Source organism: Panthera uncia, assembly GCF_023721935.1.
Source record: "Panthera uncia isolate 11264 chromosome A1 unlocalized genomic scaffold, Puncia_PCG_1.0 HiC_scaffold_17, whole genome shotgun sequence".
Classification (NCBI taxonomy): Eukaryota; Metazoa; Chordata; class Mammalia; order Carnivora; family Felidae; genus Panthera; species Panthera uncia.
The window spans coordinates 40,453,408-40,475,338 of NW_026057577.1; the positions used below are offsets into that span (position 1 = coordinate 40,453,408).

A 21,931-nucleotide genomic window follows, 5' to 3' on the forward strand; every position below is an offset into this window, starting at 1 on the left:
GGTCAGCAGTTGTCCGACGGGCTCCTCTTATGTGGACAGTTTCCCTGAGGCACGATTCTGTTTTTCTTGCTTGGAAAATTCTGTTACTCTCTTTTGAGGCCACAACTGACTTAGTGCTTTCTGTGGTATGAGTTAATGATGAAATCTGACCCATGTGTGTGCCCTAAAAGCCAGATTGCAACATTACTCTTCAGAGTGAGATACTGTAATTTGTAATTTGAAAAACATCACCACTTGACTGTATATAATTAGTGTTTTTCTTTACAGGTCACACAGTGTGTAATTGAATCTTTATTTCCACGATGTATTTTTATCTTCATTCTTTCACCTTCCAATAGGCTTTGTGAACTATTGAATACCCCTTCTAGACCCCTAATATTACCCCAGGGGATCTCTAACATTCTTCCAAGTTGACCTCAATAGAATATAGCCCTGTGCAAATTAATGCTACTTTAGTATCTTCTATAATCTTTCCTCCTTCGGTTATAGATTGTGATTTAGGCCAGTGGGGTCTCAAAGTGTGGTCCCCTAAACACTGTGGGTGGGGTCCCCAACAGTCTTCAGTTGCTTTTGTACAATATTCATGTGCTTTTGTACAATAGAGATAGTGGGTCAAAGTATGGGCTCCTTGATACAAATCAAGACAGTATCATCAATGGACTTATGTTAAAAAATTGTCATTTAACTTATTAATGTCTGGTAAAAGTTATTAATTTTATTAAATATTGACCTTTGTGGGGTGTCTGGATGGATCAGTAGGTTAAGTCCTGGCTTCAGCTCAGGTCATGATCTCACGGTTCGTGAGTTCAAGCCCCAGGTTGGACTCTGTGTTGACAGCTCACAGCCTGGAGCCTGCTTCGGATTCTGTGTCTCCCTCTCTCTGTCCCTCCCCCACTCACTCTTTCTCTCTCTCTCTCTCTCAAAAATAAAATAAACATTAAAAAAATTTAAAAAAATTACCTTTCAGTATACACTTTTTGACAAAACAGGAAGTACCCATAAGCAATTCAACTATATAACAAAATATGACGGTTGTCTTGAGGTAAAGCACTTGTATAATTGTTTGAGTTGCCAGCTAACCTAGATACTGTTTTTTCACAGAACACCATTTTTATGACCTACAAACAAACTATGGTTATTTGCAATTGGGTATTTTCAGAAAGCTTCTCAAAAACGAATAAAATAAGCCTGTAATTTCAAGGTAAACAATTGACAGCAATTGCTGCCAATGACAAAAGTCCGGTTTTCAAGCAAAAATTAGAATTTTGAAAAACTTGTGTGCATACTGTAAGCTTGACAGATTCCTGATACATAAAGGCTCTTCCAATAAGATCAGTGGTGATATTAACAAATGTGATTTTTTAATATTGTATAATGCAATGTGTCATCTGGATGATATTCCTAATTAAGTGAACCAATATTTTCCAAATGACCAAAGCAAGATACTATAAAATCCTGTATGGGTATAAGACCCATTTAAAGTGCAAGACAAACTAATGGATTTTAACACAACAGAGTATAAAAAGTTCATCGATATGCCAATAGTTCACGTTGTAACTAACGTTTGTCAAGTTTGGATGTAATAGCAAAGGAAAAGTATCCACAATATCTGAAAATGCTACTGAAATATTCCCTTCTCCAACTGCATATTTATGCAAAGCCAGATTTTTTTCAGACACTGCAATCAAAATAACATATTGCAAGAGATTGAATACAGGAACAGATGTGGGAATATAGCTGTATTCTACTATGCTTCTATTAAGATATCGAAGAGATTTGCAAAACATTGCAAAGCTCTGCTGTTCTTCTCATTACAACTTTTTTTTGGTTTTGGACAAAAAGGTTATTTTTAGCTACAAATATGGTATTTATGTCAACATGTAAATGTAATGAGGTTATTATTGCTTTAAATGAATAACTACATATTTTATTAAAAATTAGTTTTAGTTTTTAGTGCTATAAATACAGAAAGGTGTAACTCCCATAAAGAAAACCCCTTGGGGTTCCCAATTTTTGAAAGTGGAAAAGGGTGCTGAGAGCAAAAAGTTTGAGAATTGTTGATTACGGAAAAAAAGAAGATTAAGAGAACATGGCATGTACAGGGAAGAAGAAAGGGAGAAAAAGGAAAGAAGAAATGAAAGTCCAGTGGATGTTAGGGTGATGGATTTGGGCTCACTACTATAATTTTGCTCCACAGAGTAGAGAACATGTCACGATATATTAGACAGTGGCAAGCACAATATTAAGTTAGAGCTGGATTTGGGCATCGGCAAGCGAAAAAGTTTCATCCAATTTTATAAATGTTTGAGAGGAAGAAAACAATGAGTGCCTCTCCTCTCCAGTGCACTCACCTACTCTCTTGGGAGAGGAGTTGGACACAGGCTGTGTGGCCACAGTACAGGGCGTAGGCCAGGGGTGTGCTCTCCTTGGTGTCTCGCAGGTTGCTGTCCATGCCCAGCTCCAGCAGTGACTGCACACAGTCTGCCTTCCCTGCAGCTGCAGCCCAGTGCAGCGGTGTCCTGGGGGACCACATGGGAATGGCACAAGGGTCAGAGCACAGAAATGGCACAGCGTGCTCAGCTGGCAACAGTTGTTTAAAGTCTGGATGTGGCACGAAAAATGTGTGGCTATTTGCAGTGTGGAAATGGTAAGTTAAGTATCAGATGGGGCTTCAGGATGCTACAAACTGTCCTCCAGCTATAAGCATTCTGGAGCCTTGTACCCTTCTCTGGCTTTCTTGACGATGTCCTAGAAGAGGAAGTAGTGAGTCAAAAGCTATGGGCAATTTTTTTTTAAGTTTATTTATTTATTTTTGAGAGAGAGAGAGAGAGACAGAGCACAAGCAGGGGAAGAGCAGAGAGAGAGGGAGACACAAAATCCAAAACAGGCTCCAAGCTGTCAGCACAGAGTCCGATGCAGGCCTTGAACTCACAAATTGTGAGATCATAACCTGAGCCAAAGCCAGCTGCTTAACCTACTGAGCCACCCAGGCGACCCCAAGTTATGGGCAATTTTAAGGCTCTTTATACATAGTGCAAACTGTCTTCTAAGAACATTGACTCAATTTCTCCCCCTACCAGCTGTGTCCCTATTCCTTCCCTAAACTGAGTGTTATCATCACCTTTAAAAATCTTTGCCAATTTGGTAGGCAAAATGATACCACAGTGTTATTTTCTTTTGCATTTCTTTAATAGTGAGGTGGAAGTTTTGAAATACATTTTTATTTGTCACTTGAGTCTTCTGACTGAAATGACTCTTAATGCCTTTTGGCCATTTTTTTTCTGTTATATTGTTAGTTTTTCTTACTAATTTATGTAGGCTCCTTATATATTAAAGATATCAATACTTTTGCAAACATTTTCTCTAATTTGTTACTTGACTTTTAATTTTTATAGTGATTTTCCATAAAAGTTAAAAATAACCACACTTAATTATCTCTTTGCTTTTGTTTCTTTCAGCATTTTATACTTAGAAAGTCCTTCATCAGCCAGAAGGTAGATACATATTCCTCAATATTTAAGCCTTTATTTAATTGTAAAAGCAGTATTCTCTTAGGTAAAAAAAAAAAAAGCAGGAGGCTAGGAGAAAATATTGTCATTTTTAAACTGCCCTGGGAAAGGCTCAATCCTGAGGCAGGGAAGGAAGGCATGGAAAACTTCTAGGCTTTCTGGTGGGGCCTGAACCCTGGGCAGAAGGGTGGCCAAGCAGTCTCTCAGACATGGAGGCAGCCAAGGGGCTAGACAGAAAAGGGCTCAGTTGGAGCTATCTGTTAAGGTGCATGGGCCTTAGTACTTGGGAGAGTAGTCTTGTCCTCAGTGTGGTCAGGATCCCCATGCGTGGATTGTGTCTTCTGTCAATCAAGCATCCTCCTCCTCAGGTTATACTACTTCCCGAAATTTGAGAACACTTCATAGGACTGTGTTTCTTTTCAATACAGTGATCAATCACCCTGCTTATTTGAATATGTGGCAGATGTGACTGATTCCATCCTACTTGAGAGAGGTCTCCACACAATATCTATTATGAAACAGGATGAGGCTCCAGCCAGATTATGCCATCCTGTTTAGAGAATATATTGCCAATAAATTCAATAGATGAAGGGTTGGGCATCAATCTCATCAGGTTCATGGACACATGACAACTCACTTTGGAGCAGTGTGAAATACTTCTTTACAACAATTGTGAAGACCAAGTGTTTTACTTCTTCTGACGGCCAACATGGAAAAAGAGATCCGGAAGAACGGGGAAAACATAAATTATTTTGCAGAGAAACGGAGTATATAGAAAACTCCTAACTAATACACACAGAGCCTTTGTGGGCAATCTGCAGTATCCAATTTCAGGTTATCTAACCTGTAATTCCTTTCTTATCTCTAAATTTCCGACAAACACAGCACACAAACACACCTTTACACTGTGATAGCTGAAACTATCAAAATGTGAAGGTGGAGGGCCAGGGCCCATGACTCAGAAAAAATTCATTAGAGGTGGTTGATGAGGTAGTGTCTGAAGAGCAGGAAATGATTGATATAAGCATGCAGCATTGGTTGAGATGTCAGTAAGGGATGATTTATAGGACATGTAAACATTCCTGAGAGAATTCCCAGAAGCATGTAAGGAGAACTTGATAAAAGACTGTCTTTCCTGAAGATAAATGGGTTGGGTATTAAAGTAAAGTATGACCTCACAGGTTGATGAAACTTGAGACATTTATGCTACATGAGCTACTTCTGAGTTATGTGTTCTGTGCCATGGATCTTAGGCTAATTACACCATGTTTTAAATATCATACATCTGGGGCACCTGGGGGCTCAGATGGTTAAGCTTCCCACTCTTGAATTTGGCTTCAGTCATAATCTCACAGTTCCTGAGATCCAGCCCCAAAACAGGCTCCATGCTGACAGCACAGAGCCTGCTTGAGATTCTCTATCTCTCACCTCTCTCTCTCTCCTCCTCCCCTGCTCTCTCTTTCTCTTTCTCTCTCTCTCTTAAAATAAATAAGTAAACTTTTAAAAAATAAATAAATATCACAGATCTAGAAAGTACTTTAATATCTAGGAGGACTAGTGCCTGCATATTTTCCCTCTCTCTCTTTTTTTAAATCACTGCCTTATTTTTCTTCCCTTTGCTTCAAACACTTTCTCTCCACTAGGAGAAGAAGCATAAGGAAGTCACAATTCCTACAAATGGTTAAAGCATTTATACCTATGAAACTTCTGAAAAATTCTACTAAGACAAGCTCACAGTTTCAGTGTGAAGGTACAGCTGCAGGCTGCAGAAAACAAAACAAAACAGAGGGCAGGATTTGGCCAATTGAGGCAACAAGTGAGTTGAGCTTTGGAGCAGGAACTAGATTCTCCTGGAGATTTTACTTCACTTTGAACTCTTGTAGGATCTTATCTTTTGTACTTTTTTTTCCTACCTTGGTTTTACTTTCTTCCCTGAGGCTTGAGGAACTGGATTTCCTTTGCTAAGTGTATGATAATGCAAACTGGGAAATACCCTATTTGGAACTGGTTGTGAAAGTATTTTAAAGTCGGTAAACTTTTCTCCAGCCCTCCTTTCTTAAATGTGTTGCTTTCTTCTTTTTTTTGGTTCATTCACCTTTTCTCTTCATGTAACTTCAGTCCTGTTACTGTCTTACCTGCTCAAGATCAATATCTGACCTTGGGAAAAGGTCTACTTTCAATGATCTACACTTCAATTTTAATTAAAGTCATCATGTTAACCATCTCCAAGTCCTGAGACTCATGTGCAACTCAAGAATTTTTCCCAGGTGTTACAAGAATTTCAGGTATAGGAGAGTAGGAGGTGCTTCTTGGGATTTACCTGAAGTTAAGATAAGTAAGTGGCTAATTTTGCACTTCAACAGAAGAGGGCAAAAAACCCATACATAGCATGTAAGCCTTTTACTTATTTTCAATAGTCTTGTTTGTTGTTATATTATTCTTGTATTTCCATTGAATCAATGCCTAACCAAAACAAAGATTAGATAAGCAGTGTAATTGAAAAGCTCTAATAGTTGATGATGTACGAAAAGTTCTTTGTTTAGAAGAGGGGGGTACAAGGAGGGTACAAGTCTTCTTTCATTGCTGACTACCTCTGGGATAAGTCTCTTCCCCTTTCTGGATCCAGCTTCTTTTTCCTTGCCAATGTATTTTTAATGGTTGGGAAAAAAAGAAAAACCTGAAAAATGTCACATCTAGTTCTGAATACAAAACTTGTCTTACGCTCTTGTCTGGATAACAAGAACTTATAGACTTTATGACATAATCCAGGAATGATGAAAAAAATAAGACTTACTGTTAAGAAATAAAAAGTGCATATATAGCAGGAAGCTGACATACAGAAAGCCTTCTGAGAACATTTAGCAAAAAGTGGAAAGTCTGACAATACTGTACAGTCACAGCATTTCTTTCCATAACAATGATTTTTCCTGCCCTGACTAAAATAGAGCAGTTTTTATTGTCACAAGCACATGTGTGAATATTACCGGCAGTCAAGGATATAGTCATATAGGATAACCCCTTAACCATGTTCTTTATTTTAAGATAAAGAGAAGATGGCTGTTAGTTCCCAACACTTTGAGTTGCTACCAATACCTGTCGTCCACATCCAGAGCCTGCAGGTTGCACTCAGGCACTCTCGCCAGTTCGTTAATAATGTCGCTGAAGCCTGCTGCTGCGGCAATGTGCACACATGTCTTCCCACTCTCGTCATCATAGTTGATTATGGATGGACCCTGGTGGTGGCTCAGGATGATGGAACACAGAATTCTATTTCCACTCTGGAGGAGAGAGTCAAAGGAAGCTAATTATGTATCATCCAGTGCTCTTCCCGGTCTATGAATGTTAAGATAAAATGCAAAGAAAAAAATGCAAAAAGAAAAAGAAAGGAAAGGAAAACTAAAAAGGGGAGTAAACACATTTTAACAAACCCTCCAACAAACTCCCACTTGCCTCTTGTCACTGGAAGGATTTTTGTTTCCCATAAGAGCTAAATTGTCTTCCATCATTAGCCAACTAACAAGGACTTAAATTAAATACAGGTGTGACTGACATGGGGGGGGGGCTACCTAGACAACAACTGGTTCATCAAATCTATTTTTTGTTTTTTTTTCCCCAACTAGGGCAGAGGTTGGCCCCTGAGAAACCAGAAAAGTGAAAAAAATTTTTAAACAATGATTTTTTTAATGTTTATTTATTTTTGAGAGAGAGAGAAAAAGAGAGGCAGAGAGGGAGGCAGAGAATCCGAAGCAGACTCCACGTTGTCAGCACAGAGCCCAATGAGGGGCTCAAACCCACGAACCCTGAGATCATGACCTGGGCCGAGACTGGACCTTAACTGACTGAACCACCCAGGTACCCCAGAGTGAATTTTAATGTTAACAAAATGACCAGGATGAGTACTCGCTGGTGGCAAAATGATGACCAAGATGATCCAGTAATGATCAGATTGGTACAAACTGCATGAAATTTAATATCCAAAAATCCTTGGTGAAAGTAAATGGATCATAATTAAGTAGTTAGTCAATAAGAAATCAACAAATATGAGAAAGAAAGAACTTCAGGCAACCATCTAAATTGGGTCCATCTCTGTGTAGATCTATAATAAACTTTTCATCCTATCTTTGAAAGGAGGCTATTCTACACTTTTTTAAGTAGCCCGTTCAAGTCTTAAAAGTTACCAATTCTTCCTTGATAGTGTCCTATATCTCTTCAGCTTGCACAAATAGGTAAGTAAAATCTGTGCATATTACTGGTGTTGAATACCTTTCATTGACCTGAAAAAAAAAAACTGCATGAGCGTTTACAGTTTCAAATGACAATAAATTTTCATTGGCCAATGAAAGAGATTCTCATTTTATATCATACAATAGAAACTCTAATCCTTCAGATTCTCCTGATATCTCTGGAAAGATTATAAAACAATCCAAATAATTCATTAGCATTTTAATTTTCTGATTGAGTCCACAGAAAGACCCTGTAACTCCATGCACTAGGACTTATGGGTAGAATGGAGGTCCCTAGGAGGATTAAGAGCAGGTTAAGGAAATAGAGGAGCAAGGTATAGTTCTGGAAGCCCAGAGCTGGACCACAAGCTAGGGTCAGAGACCTGGGCAAGAAACAGAGTTGGATTTTTAAAAAGCTGCAGTTTTGATATACTTCAAATGCTGTTCAACGGCTACCTCCTGATACATTTTTCCGTGTAAAATTTCCTGTTGGCCTTCTTCGCGCTGTGTTATCCTGTTTATTTGACCCCACGGCTGGAGTCAGTTTTCACAATTCCATGGAACAGCACTCATTCATTTCACCTTTCCTCTTCCTTTCCCTCCCTTGTCTCTGCATTCTCGGCTCTCCGGATTTCCCATTACTCAGCTTGTTGCTGGCTCACAATGGGCAATTACACTGTGAACCCTGGAAATGTGCTTCCACTGTATGAGAGAGGGCAGCTGACATGAGTTCTACAACCTCTTGCAGGACAAGGGCCAGGGGCCCTCACAACTCTCAACTCTGAGGTGCAGGAAGAGAGCTGAGTGGGAATTAAATGCTGCAACCAGGGCCAGATACATAATGTGTGAGGCTCAGGGCAAAATGAAAATGTGGAGTCCCCTGTTGATATGGCAGGAAAGAAGCTCAGTCCTTTCTTCTTGGTGTCTTTCTTGACATGGCACAGTGATTTTTATTTGCTATTTATTATTGTGCTCCTTTGGGCTGGAGAGTCTTACTACTAGAGCAAACCCTCACAGGTGCCTGGGCCTTCCTCTTGTAACCTGGCACATGCTTGATCCTGACCCTCCTCAGGTCTGTGTCCAGATCCCTTGCCAGGAGGCTGAGAGTTTGTCCTAGAGAGGTGGGGAAGCAGTACTGTGTGAGCCATGGTACCACTGTCCTTTCTGACTTCACTTACAAAATAAAAATTCAAAGATAAAATTAATGAAAATTTTCAGATGGCGGCCACAGAGCATTATACCCCAAGCTCAGGGATCCCTTTTGAGCATGGGACCCACTTTGGCTATACTGGTCACAGGCCCATAAAGTGGTTCCTACCCTTAAGCTTTTTCCTTCTCTTCCTCTCATCTTCCCTCTTATATCCTCTTGCTCCTTCCATCCTTCCTTTGTCTACAACAACTTTTACATTATTTGGATCAATTGATGAAGTTCTATGGCATGCCTGTTACCAGAAGTTGTTTATACTGAACACATCCAAGCTTCTGTGCCTGCTTTATCAACTTTTCTAAGATTCCTTCACCTGATGTTACTTAAACATATTTTGAAGGAGTCTAAAATACATTTAAAACAATCAAGAGCACCCCACCCCCCAACATGCACACCTTTTAAAAAAGTACCATTTGAGGGAGAAAACAGAAGCAAAGAGCGTCAGTTCAATGTATTTATTTTGTTTATAATTTCCTGGAACAGCAAAAGAATTCAGGTTGCCAAGGTGATTCAAAGGGCAAAGTGCCCTGTCACAATTCTCTCTTTGTGTGAAAGGGGGAGTGTCAAGCACAGATAGAAAAAACAATACCCATCTCCTCACCCTGTGTCTTCCTCCCTCCTCACCTGATCCTCAGAGCAGTCATTTTTGGAAGTCACACTGAAATTGTGTTGCTTCCCAGGACTCTGCACCAGCCTATTCTGGACCCTGACCAGGCAGGCCCAGTCAGCAGTGCCCCTGAGAACTGAAGTGTCACACAGCTTCTCTAGATGAGAACTCCAACCTTATCCTTTTCCTCCAAAGTATCTTCTATCCTGAATTTTCCAGGCAAGGCCTTTGCCTCTATACCTAGATCTCACTTCTACAACATTGTCACTGTATTTCCTTTTCTTAACGTTTTTTTTTTTTTTTTTTTTGAGACAGAGAGAGACAGAGCATGAACGGGGGAGGGGCAGAGACAGAGGGAGACACAGAATCTGAAGCAGGCTCCAGGCTCTGAGCCATCAGCCCAGAGCCCGACACGGGGCTCGAACTCACGGACCGTGAGATCGTGACCTGAGCTGAAGTCGGATGCTTAACCGACTGAGCCACCCAGGCACCCCAGTATTTCCTTTTCTTTAAGAAGAAGGTGCTCCCAGGAATAAGGGCGATAGCTACCTTTACTTTGTGTAGACTTTGTGTGCCTGGCACTGTTCTAAGCATTGTCACATGCCAGCTCATTTAATCCTGGTAAGAACCCTGTGAAGTAGGTACTCCTATGATCCCCATATTGTAGAGCAGAATATGGAGGCATGTGGGAATCAAGTAACTTGGCCAGGGTGACAGTCAAGAAGGGACATGGTCAGGATGGACAGCCTGTCTGCAGAGCCCTTGCACTTCACCACTACACCATTCTGTCCCTGAGAAAAGGAACGGGTCTGTTTATTTGATCCTGCATGTTCATACTGGGGAAACAGAAGTAAAAATGCCTGCTTAGACTGCAATGTCAGAAGCAAAGATGTGTGCCTGGCCAAATGAGACCTTTTACAAAGTGAAACATGAGGTGCTTTAAAAGCCTTTGCTCAGAGGGTTGCCATGGTGCACCCCCACAGGAATTTGAGGGGCTCAAGAGAGCACTAGTCTATGAGCTGGGGCCTCAGGCTCAGTGGTTTCCTGGTGACAGCATTTCCTTCTTGGCAAGCTGGCCATGTCAGCCAATGGTAGGCTCCAGGCCTGGGAGGCCAGAGAGGGTTACAATGACCAAGGAGCACCAGGATAGAAGGAATGGGGTGGTGCTTAGAAGAGCCCTCAGGAAGAATGGAGAGTGGGATTCCTTTCATTAAACAGGGGAAGTAACAAACTGTACAGATCCTATTCTTACGGAGCTCTGGAATTCTGCATTGAGTGGCCAGATGTGGACTGTGGATTTATTTGTTTTCTGTTGTATTTGTTTTGTTTCTGTCCATGGATAATCCATACAGTTGCCTTCATGTGCTCTGAAAACTGCTGGGAACTACCAAGTGCTAGTCATTTTCACTTTACACCTCGTGAGGGAGGGTTCATAAGAGGCTTTGTGTGATATAATTATTTATAAGAAATGTATATATAGTCATTCAGATAACCAAAATATATTTCTCAGATTCCTGAAAATGCTTCAGAACCATAAAGGTGAAATGAGTGTCTTGTTATTAATGAAGGTGACTTTTTGACCCCACCCAAGGGTGGGGCTGATAGCCAAGAGGACCAACCATGTGATTAGAGGGTTGGAACTGCCATTATCCCCACCCTAAAACCTCCAGAGAGGGGAGAGGGGCTAGAAGTAGAATCAGCTGACGGCCCGCGACTTAGTTAAATCATGACAATGTAATAATGCCTCAGAAACTTTTTTAGTTCTTTTTCAGAGCTTCCATGCTTGGGGAACCAGAAGGCTTCCATGTGCTACCAAGCCAGGCCTCAAGGTCCATGAGGATAGAAGTTCCTTTCTTTTGGCCCTTACCCTATGTATCCCTTCAACTGGCTATTGACTCCTATGCTTTATCACATCCTTTAATAAAATGGTAAATGTTAGTGTTTCCCTGAGTTCTGTGAGCTGCTCTAGAAAATTAATCAAATCTGAGGAGGTCAGTGGAACTTCCAGTCTTTAGCTGGTAGATCAGAGGCACAGGTAACAGTCTGGGGCTTGAGATTGGCATCTGAGGGGCAGCCTTGTGGGACTGAACACTTAACCTTTGGAGTCTGATGCTATATCCAGAGATATCTGTCTGTCTGTCTGTCTGTCTCTCTCTCTCTCAAAAATAAATAAACATTAAAAAAAGAATTTTGCTATAGGCAGATTGCTAAAAAACATTACAATATTCTTACTGTAGACCCTTTTTATTCTAGGTGACCTTCCAAAGAGTCTTTGTGGAAGATTTTGGACTAGTTTTTATTACCACATGTCTGGGGAATAAGCTCTATGGTGGCTTCTTCTTGGAGGGCACTCCAACTACCTTCCTTCTTTTGGAAGCAGTGGAATATTTGCATCACTTATCCCATGATGGTGATTAGATAAATCATCGCTAGGGTTGTAGATCATACAGCCCTCTTAAAGGTGAGAAGAACTAGCCCATCAGTTAAGCTAGAGCCAGATATGTCAGGCTGAGAATGAAGCTCCAAGGAAAGATCTACTCATCTACATGAGGTGAACATTTGAGAGTTGAGAGTCTAGGGCTAACCAGATTAAAAAAAAAAAAAAAAAAAAAGGTGCCTAACAGCCTAGCTCAAAGTCTGGAACTATCTTCATGGTTAGCCCTTTGGACCCAGGCTTTACTGCTTGGCCTGACTCCAGAGGCCACTATACCCCAAAGCCTGGGGCTGACTCTCCTGGAGAGCTAGTACAAGACAGAAATTGGAGGGATGGGGCATGAGGCATGGTGACCCTCAGCTGCTGAACTACTTCATTTCATAGGTTTTCTGATACTTTGGAAAACAAACAAACAAACACAAAACACAAAACACACACACCAAAAAAATATAGGAAAACAAACTACTATAGTATAGGAAGTAAAGAAACAAACAAAAAACAAAAAACAAAACTCCTTTCTTGCTCTGTTAGTGTGTAGAAAGGGGTTAAATCCCACTTTTGTCTGATAAGATGAAGGCCTCCAGGATATCTCTACCCTGTCCTTGCTAAATGTTATGACTAGGGATCTTTCTGCTGAAATGAAGCCTAGCAGAGAGTAATACTCAATAAATATTTACTGAGCAACAAATAAATAAATGAGTAAAACAAGCCTTACAAGCTACAAGCAAAGCCAAACAGAATACCCATCCTTTTTAGCTTCTCTGTCTTCTCCTCATTGTCTTCTTTCTTTTACTATTTCACTTGTGTTCACTCCTAGGTGAGTCCCTGTTATTTTCTCCTTTTACTGCATCCCTTCCTCACTATAACCAAGCACTGGGGAGCTGACACATGTGGCCACTTAAACTTAGGTTGCCCTTCAAGACTTCAGTTTCCTAAGCAGGTTGGCCTTTGCTCCCAGAATGATGGATTTTGCAAATATTTTCTTTGCTTACTTTGGGCTTAGTGGCTTTGTAGTCTTCCCGGGAGTCATATGGCCTGGGTGCCTACGTGGGCACTGGGTGTATCTGGTCAAATGACAACCTCCTTGTGCACTAGTTTCTTTACTCATGAATTGAATAGTGGGATTATATGATTTTCTTTGGTCCCTTGCAGCGCTGAGATTCTCTCACCTTAGGAATTAGACCCCACTGGTATATGACACTTATCCATTGTTATTCTGAATATATTTAGGGTAAAAGTATATTTATAAGACTTTGATTCAATCCAGAAGGCTGACCACAGGTCTTCACTACAGGAAGGAGGAGGATTCCATATTGGACCAACTGGACCAAACCAGTCTCAAGCACTAGAGGCTTAAAGGTTATATTAAAGAGCTATTAGGGTGTGTGTGTGTGTGTGTGTGTGTGTATTTAATTTCCTTAACCACATAACTACAGACTGAATGAACAAACATGAAATAGTTGTTTTTTATTATCATAATTCTTTTCTTTCTACCCTCCCTTGAAAAATGCACTGAAAGAAAAGTAATTCTGAGGAAGATTCCAAATAAACACATTTTCTAGTAAGCAGAGGAGGGAGCTAGTGGCAAGATTTGAGGGACAGTAGATACTTGCCACCTTCACTGACCAGCCATCATATCTATGCTAGAAATCCTACGATTAGAAAAACCTCCCTGGTATTAAGACTTGTACATTCCTGCAAGATTCAGTTAAGGTAACAAATGGTATTCTAAAGAAAGAACCCAATAAGCCATTAATCTCATTGATTTGAGATGGGTAAGTTTATTGGACAGAATTCAGTGAAACCTCTTGGAGGACCTAAGATTCACAAAGATCTGTTCTGGGTCTTGAGACACATCTACCTGAATAAGGCACAATACCTTTAAGCTCACAGTCTAGAAGGAAAGAATCAGGCATCCCATTGCCTATGCCACCAGTCCTAGATGTTTAAGAAAGCACTAGATGTGCAACTTGGAGGGAACAATTCTGGAAGGGAGCTTAATAAAGAAGGTGGCATTTAGTTAGGCCTTCAGGAATAAGAAAGAATATGTAGAAATTCTTCAAGTGGAAGGGATGATGTGGGGAGTGCAAGAAGGATTTCACCAAAAGAGAAGAACGTGATTAAGGTGGAGACAGAATGAATCTCTGGGAGTGGGTAGGGGGTGGGGAGTGGTTGCTCACAACAGTAGGTGTTAGCCCAGGGAGTTTGTTCTGCACCAAAAAATGGAACTCTTTGAAGGTTTTTAAGCCAAAGACCAACAGTGACCATAACTGTTTTGGTGGGATAACAGTTGTATTCATACATTCCTTTGGGATTTGTTGAAAGAGCAGTTGGTGGCAATGTGAGAACAGAATGGAGAAGAAAAGGGCTGAAAGTAGGAATACAAATACTGAAACTGTTCAGGTGAAACATGGTAGAAACCTGAGCTAAGGAAGTGATGGCAGGTGTACAAAATTGTCTCTACTTGCTCTTCCAGGCTTACCCTCCAAACTTTTTCCATCCTGCTCTTTACTTTTTAGCCTGTATGAATTGCATCAAATGGACTCCTTTGTTTTCCTGTTGGGTTTGGCCAATGAGTGGCACTGACAGGAGATGGGTGTAGGAGGACAGAGACTGAGGTGTTTATCATTCAGTTCTCTCCCTGCCAGGCCACAGTTTGTTCATTCCATCAAAGGCTACCTGTACTGTCCTGGGACCTCTCCTACAGCTCTAGCTTTTTCTGTCTTAGTAACCGCTCCCTTCCATGCCCTCTTAGGCCCAGATGCCCTAATGGCAACGTACTGTGGTATGGAAATAGCCTCTTCATGACTCCCTACCAGATTTATCCCATGCAAATGGGCTGTTTCCTGGTACAACCATGACCTATACAGTGGGGATAGAAAGTAGGTAACAGAGATGTGGGAACGGAGGAGGTAGAATTGAGGAGTCTTGATAATGAAGGGACAGTGAAGGGAGATAAGAAAGGAGGGTTCATGGACCATGCAGAGGCCTTTTGGCTTGGACTACCAGGAAGATGGGAGTGTGGCAGGAAGGAGAGATCACGGGTTAAGTTTGGACATGACCAGTTTGAAGTGTCTGGGAAATGATGTAGAGAGGCCCAGGAGAGCTAGAAATATGAGTCTAGAGTTCAAGAGAGATGTCAGATGGAACTCACTGAAGGTTTTTAAGCCAAGGACCAACAGGGGCCATAACTGTTTTGGTGGGATAACAATTGTATTCATACATTCCTTTGGGATTTGTAGAAAGAGCACTTGGTGGCACTGTGAGAACAGAATGGAGAAAAAAAGGGCTGAAAGTAGAAATACAAATACTGAAACTGGTGAGAATGTTCTTATGGGAATGATAGCTGAAGCGACAGGCTTTCTGAGGAACAGAGTGAGAAAAAGACTGGGAACTGAATTTCTGCCTTGTGGAGGAGAGACACCCGTGTGGACTCCTGATAAATCGGTGTCCTCACATGCTCTGAAGGGACTGAGATGCCATCAAGAGAGACTGGATGGGGTCAGGGCTCTGCTCAGTGCTAACCAAGACAGAGGCAAGCACCAGGGTCTCCTGGGAAGACAGGAGGGGCGAATGAGGGCATTGGCCCCCAGGAGGGCACCACCAGTTACCAAGAGACCTTAGAGATGGGGCAGAAGCCCAATTCCAGATCACTTCACGGACCTAATGTTTCCAATCTTTCCTGCCTTGGTTAATCTGGGTCGAATACAGAGGCTTTATTATTTCAGAGTGCTATAGCTTTAAATGTGGTCTCATGTGGTCCAAGAGAAGAGCAGGAAGTTCAGGGAAAGGAATAAATGACAAAGGGAAATAGACTCATTCATGTGGAAAAACTGTAAATGGAGCACAATGCTGGTCCTGTACTATAAATTAACAAGAAGTCTAAAGCAGGCAAGTGTCATCGTGGTTTCAGCTGACATTTGGAATTACCCTTAGCCTTCTTTGCAGAGTAAAGGCCAGGACGCACCACTTCTGAATTCCACTGCTAACCACAAGGAGACAGAGGGTGCACGGTTTTCCCACAACTGTGATTCTTAACCTTTTGGGGGGTAGTTACTGATCCTCACTGAGGAAGTGAAGAAAGTCATGGATGCCTTCCTCAGAAAAAAGTGTGCTAACATACGCTCACACTCACACATAGCATATTTCATACAATTGTAAGGGTTTTAGAAGGAACCTGCCTTGTTAATCTTTTTACACCCAATGCCAGATACACGGTATGTGGTCAAGAAATATATATTAAGCAGTTGAGTCAATAAATGAGTGACACGTTATGCTTATACAAAATCATGGTCAAAAATGCAAATATCTTATGTAGGAGTAGCTAAGGTTTTAGTACCCATTAATATGAATTCATTTATCATAGTGTTTTTGATGGGGTTTTGGAGTGATGGGGGTCTGGAGCTGACCAGAATTCCTGAGATGTCTTTGGTGCAAAAAAGTTATTAAAGCACAGGGACAGGACCTGTGGGCATAAAGAGCTGCACTGGGGTTGTGAAGAGTGACTGGTTATATGCTCTGGAGTTGGGGGAGATAAAGTCAAGAGGAAGTTTCTTAAAGGGATTTCCATGTGCTAAAGAAGACTCACAGATTACTGAAGCCTTAGCTATTGTCAGGCTAAGGTTGTTTTCCCTCTAGCAAATCATTATCAATAATAATAGGGAGTTCCTGGAGATTAGGCTACTGATAAGATTGCCTTTCTTCTTGTAATTTACTAAGATATTTGTAAACTGATGGAGACTCAGGTCCTTTGATCTCTATCAGTTCAACCATTTGTTCTCAGTCCTTTCCTTTGTTCTTGGTCAGCCAGCAGTGCCTGAGGAATATCACACATATTCCACCTGTGGGGGTGGGGGGAGGAGAGGGGGTTTGTGAGGTGTCAGCTTACCTTATGCTCCCTCATCAGTTTTCAACCCTATGTGCATATTGCAGTCTGCTGGGATGAAGCAAAGCTTTAAAAAATATGTATGCCTGGGCTCTACTCCAGAAAAACTGACTGAAAATCTAAGGATGTGGGGCTTGGGTATCCAATATTGCTTAAAAGCTCTTCAGATGATTTTAAAGTGCAGACAGGACTGCAATCAATGTAGCAGGTTAAAAGCTATATCATCTAGTAGGGAGAAAGAATATGATGATGTGGGTATGATAACTAAGCTGTTGTGGAAGAAATCAGGAACCATAATAAAAATGGTTATCTATTCCAATTACCTAGCACATTACATAGTGCTGTCATATGCACAATCTCATTCATACCCCAAAGATACACTGATAGTTAAACCAAGAAGGTATTGGTGATTTTCCTCAGATCAAAACCATGTCTGTCAATACAAACAGATTTTCTGACTTTTCATTTTGCCAAACTGCCTCTTAGAGGGTGAGAGCAAGGGTTCCCACCCCTGAAGAGTCCAAATTAGAAGATGTGGAGGGGGGGTCTGGGGACCTATAATTTTACAAGCATTGCTGATGATTCCATTGCACGTGCAGGACTAGAGCAGCAACTCTAAATTGGGGGTGGGGTGGAGGAAGTGGGAGCAGAGATGTGAACCCCATCAGAAATCTGTGGGATTAAAACTCAAGTATGATGAGGATGAATACAGGAAATGCTTGATTTGGATACCACTTTCACATCAGCTGAGCATCAGCACACATGGTTGCCCAACCAGAGGACAGCACCCCGGGGGTCAGGGTGGGAGATTAGATACTGAAAGTATGTAGGTGGATGCTACAGGCAGGTGGGGATGACAAAATAAGTTTTGCTCACTTCACAGTTTTGCCCAGGGCTGGTGCTGGTACAGAGTAACTGAAGCCAGAGTTGGAGGGACAAAACCAGAGCAGTTTCCAAATCACTTCTGTTTGCCTCTTCCCTCAGGCCTGAAAGTGCCAGGTGCCCATCTCTGGTATGCTTGGCATGTGAAACAACTGAATGTAACCGCCATCAAAACAGGCAGAAACTCCTCTTACAAGGATCCTGGCAGCAGTATGGCAAGAGTGCCTTATTGAGCTGGTGAAGATAAACAGTGGAGGTGTCTATGCTTGGGTATCATAAGACAGAAAAGGCTAGCAAGTTTGTTGAAATGATGCATACTACTGCTCTCCTCTGAAGGATGGAGGAAATGACTCTTAGTTGATCATTCCTCTTGCAAATAGAAAGCCCGCCAATAAATGTTAGCCATGATCATTCTTTCACCTTAGTCTCACTTTCCCCCTCATTGGGCTATAGATTTCTTGGGCCTATTCTGATTTCTTCAGTCATGTGTACTGATATAGACTGCCTTTTGTGATCATGAGGTAGCATTATAAGGCATGATTTTCATTGCTCAGGACAGAATTCGGGGTCATCTGGAATAACTCTGCTTTGGAGGATTTGGAAGGAAGAAGAGAGTTATGGTTCAAAGACTTTGAAGAGATTTTCCTAGTATATCTTTGAAGGTTTTTCCTGGTGTGCTGTGAGCTACTAAGCAAGCATGTGGATGGAGAGAGCAAGAGAGCAAGGGAGAGAAGTGTTATGTGTCTGTTTACATGTATGTGTGCATGTGTGTGTGCGTGTGTGTGCGTGTGTGTGTGTGTGTGTGTGTGTGTCTGTATATAACATCCAAAGCAGGCTGTCTTCCTCCTCTGTATCTTGGCGTGGTTTCTTCTCCACAAGTGATGCACTCACATCTTCCAAATGGACAGGTTTGCTGTTGCCCCTCTGGATATGAGGGATGGGAGGAGTGCAGAAAATCTTACTTGCTCTAGCACACTAATAACCTCCATATCACTGCAGTGGCTGTGCCTTTGATAATTCCATCTTTCAGTTCTGACATACTCAGAGAACTGTTAACATTGCTTCACACCATCTAAACTTGAGACAAGTTTGCTGGCCAATTTCTCACCTGGACTGCCCAGTGCAAAGCTGTTTTAAAGTCTTTATCCACAAGAGTGGGGTCTGCTCCTTTCTTCAGCAGCATTTGGGTGTGTTGAGGCCGGTTGTGGAAAGCTGCCCAGTGAAGTGGTGTCATTCCCTATAAAACCACAGTCAGAAAGGGGAGAGGTGAGCAGAGGCTATCAGGAAGGAAAATGGAACTCACATTATCTCCTCAGGCCAAGGGCCATCACCACATAAGTTGGTTGCTGCCTGTCAGTTCATTCATTCCTTAAGCCATTCAATCAACAGATATTTACTGAGTTTCTGCTTTTTGCCAGGAAAATAAGTGTTGAAGATACTGTAGTGAATTAGATAAAGAAGATCCTTGCCCTCATGGGAATTGCAGTGTGGTAGAGGAAGACAGATAACAAATGTAAATGAGCAAAAGGATTTTCCAGATTGTGCAATGCTATCAAGACTGCAAATGGGGTACTGTGAGAGAGTAATTGTGGAGTTATTGACTATTCTACATGGGCCTCTATGAGCTAGGCTGGGGAAAACAGAACAGCAAGCACCAAGCCACAGAGGCAACCACTTGTAACTGGGGTCACGCTAACCTGCCATATCCCACTACAAGGAATTTTACTGCAATATCTCCAGTGGCTACAACAGAGACTAGATAAATAGCTGTTGAATAAAAGAAGGAATGGAGTGGGAGAGATATCCATGTGAGATGAGTCTGGAGGGGGAGGCAAGGCTGATCCTGGGAATATGGGTTGGGGATACCAACTCTGAATAAAGCATTCACAGTTTATTCTAAAGTCACTGCAAAGACACTGAAGGGTTTTAAACCAATGTTGACATGATCTGACCTACATTGTTTAGAAGAAACCACTCTGGTAGCTTGGATGAACCTATATGGTGAATCCCAACTTCTTTTAGAGTTTAAGGTCGCACACTTTAGTTATCATTTAATAATAAAATGAGCTTATGCTTGGAAATGGTAACCAAGAGGAACCAGTATTATTTGGGAGTGTACTGTGAAAAGATGGCCTCTTCTCCTCCACACCTCTCAATTACACAAAATATATCTAAAATGACTCTAGATTAAGATGACTGGTAAAGGAGATAAAGGGTATGGGCATCTTTAAAGTTCTTTTTATAGTCATCTCTGCAGATAAATAAAGATATGAGTCTAATATTTATTGATCCAAAGACGTTTATGAATTCTTATGTATATTATTTCACTTAATTCTCCAAACAACATTCTGAACTAAGTACTATGGGGAAATCTGCTATGTGTTCACCAAACTCTATTTCCTCTCCCTCCAAGCCACCACACTGGGTACATTCCCCAGCCTTCCAGCAGATGGATATGGCCATAAGACTGAGTCCTGATCACTGCAATGTGGACAAAAGGGGTGGCCTGCATAGAAAACAAAACCCACGTGGTCTTCCACACCTTCTCTCTTTCCTCATTCAACGAATGCAGAGGACAAGGCTAAAAAAGATGCTAGAACCACATTTAATTATGAAGCCCAGGACCCTGACTGTTGAGGGGGAATAAGCCTACCTTGCTGACCAGTATTGGACTATGATTCTAAATAAATAAGCTTTTGTGGCAACTGAGTGGCTCAGTTGGTTAAGCGCCCATCTTCGGCTCAGGTCATGATCTCACATGAGCCCCAGGTAGGGCCTCTCTGCTGTCAGCACAGAGCATGCTTCGTATCCTCTGTTCCCCTCTCTCTCTGCCCGTCCACTCATTCTCTCTCTCTCTCCCTCTCAAAATAAATAAGTAAACTTAAAAAAAAAAAGAAGTAAGATTTTACTGTATTAGGCCACTGAATTTTTGAGTTAATTGCTATAGCAGTTGACCAACGTTAACAGGTACCACTGTCCTTCTCATTTTATAGAAGAGGAAGCCCAGCTCTAGAGAAGTTCCCAAGTCTGTGAATGAACACGGAACTGAATCTAGGGTTTGAGGTTTGTGGGGAGCTGGGATTAGAATGTTAATCCCCTTGGGGCGCCTGGGTGGCTCAGTTGGTTGAGCGTCTGACTTCGGCTCAGGTCATGATCTCACAGTTCATGAGTTCGAGCCCCGTGTTGGGCTCTGTTCTGACCGCTCAGAGCCTGGAGCCTGCTTCAGATTCTGTGCCTCCCTCTCTCTGCCCCTTCTCTGCTCATGCTCTGTCTCTCAAAAATGAATAAAAGTTAAAAAAAATTAAAAAAAAAAGAATGCTAATCTCCTTGACCAGGTTGAAAATTCTAAATCATTATATTACAGTTTGCTTTCAAGCTATAGGTGACATACAAGTGAGTCTCCCAGTATATTCTTGAGGATATTTTAAGAAATTGGTTCCATATGGAAAAGAATGCTGATACTAAAGCAGTGGAACTTCTTGTTATTATTCTGACAGCTGAATATTTGCTTGGGATTTAGAATAACTCAATGCATTTCAAAAAGCCCTCTTCATTATAAAATTGACCCACTGGAACTAGAAATCTGGGCTCAAGGGAATCAGATTATTCTTATTATGCATGGATTTCCCCTTCCCAGTGCTGATTCCTTTTTGCTTCAGAGTCATTGGCTTCATCATAAAGGGCTATCAGTATCCAGTGTTAAAAGACATCAAAGGAAATTTTAAGTCACTCGAGTGTAAACTTCATTAGGGTAGGTCCTTATCCAATGTCTCAATACCTGGAGCTTAGAACAGTGTCAGGAATAGTGTAGATCGTAAGTAGTCAGTAGTTACTTAAAATGGATGTCTTAATGGTCCTTGATCGAATTTTTTGCTTTTGTAATATCTAGCTTTGCTTTTAAAAATTATATACATTTTTAAAAAGGCAAAACACTTCTCCTTTACAGAAAATGAACTTTTCTGATATGGTCATTGTTACTAACTCTTCGACTGAAACCTGGTAGAATTTTTGATGAGTTCTCCAAAAGGTAGATGGCAATCACTGTGTGTATATGAGAACTCTGTGTGAAATGTGGTTATGAATTAAATGGTGATCATGCACTGCTAATCATTATCTCCTAAACAGAACTGCTAAGCTTCAAGAGTTATTTCCTTAAAACAACACCACCCCCCTGCCAAAAAACC

At 41.4% G+C, this 21,931-nt stretch overlaps 1 protein-coding gene across 1 annotated transcript in view; it reads right to left on the reverse strand.

Annotated features, from left to right (window-relative positions):
- The window catches only part of ANKRD55 (ankyrin repeat domain 55), a 95,990-nt gene that overhangs the window by 11,991 nt on the left and 62,068 nt on the right, over positions 1 to 21,931 (reverse strand). The window contains exons 6-8 of the mRNA XM_049649482.1: positions 18,856 to 18,984; positions 6,603 to 6,787; positions 2,352 to 2,519 (exon numbers count right to left, since the gene is read on the reverse strand). Of these exons, the coding sequence (XP_049505439.1) occupies positions 2,352 to 2,519; positions 6,603 to 6,787; positions 18,856 to 18,984 (482 nt within the window). The remainder of the gene's footprint in view (positions 1 to 2,351; positions 2,520 to 6,602; positions 6,788 to 18,855; positions 18,985 to 21,931) is intronic.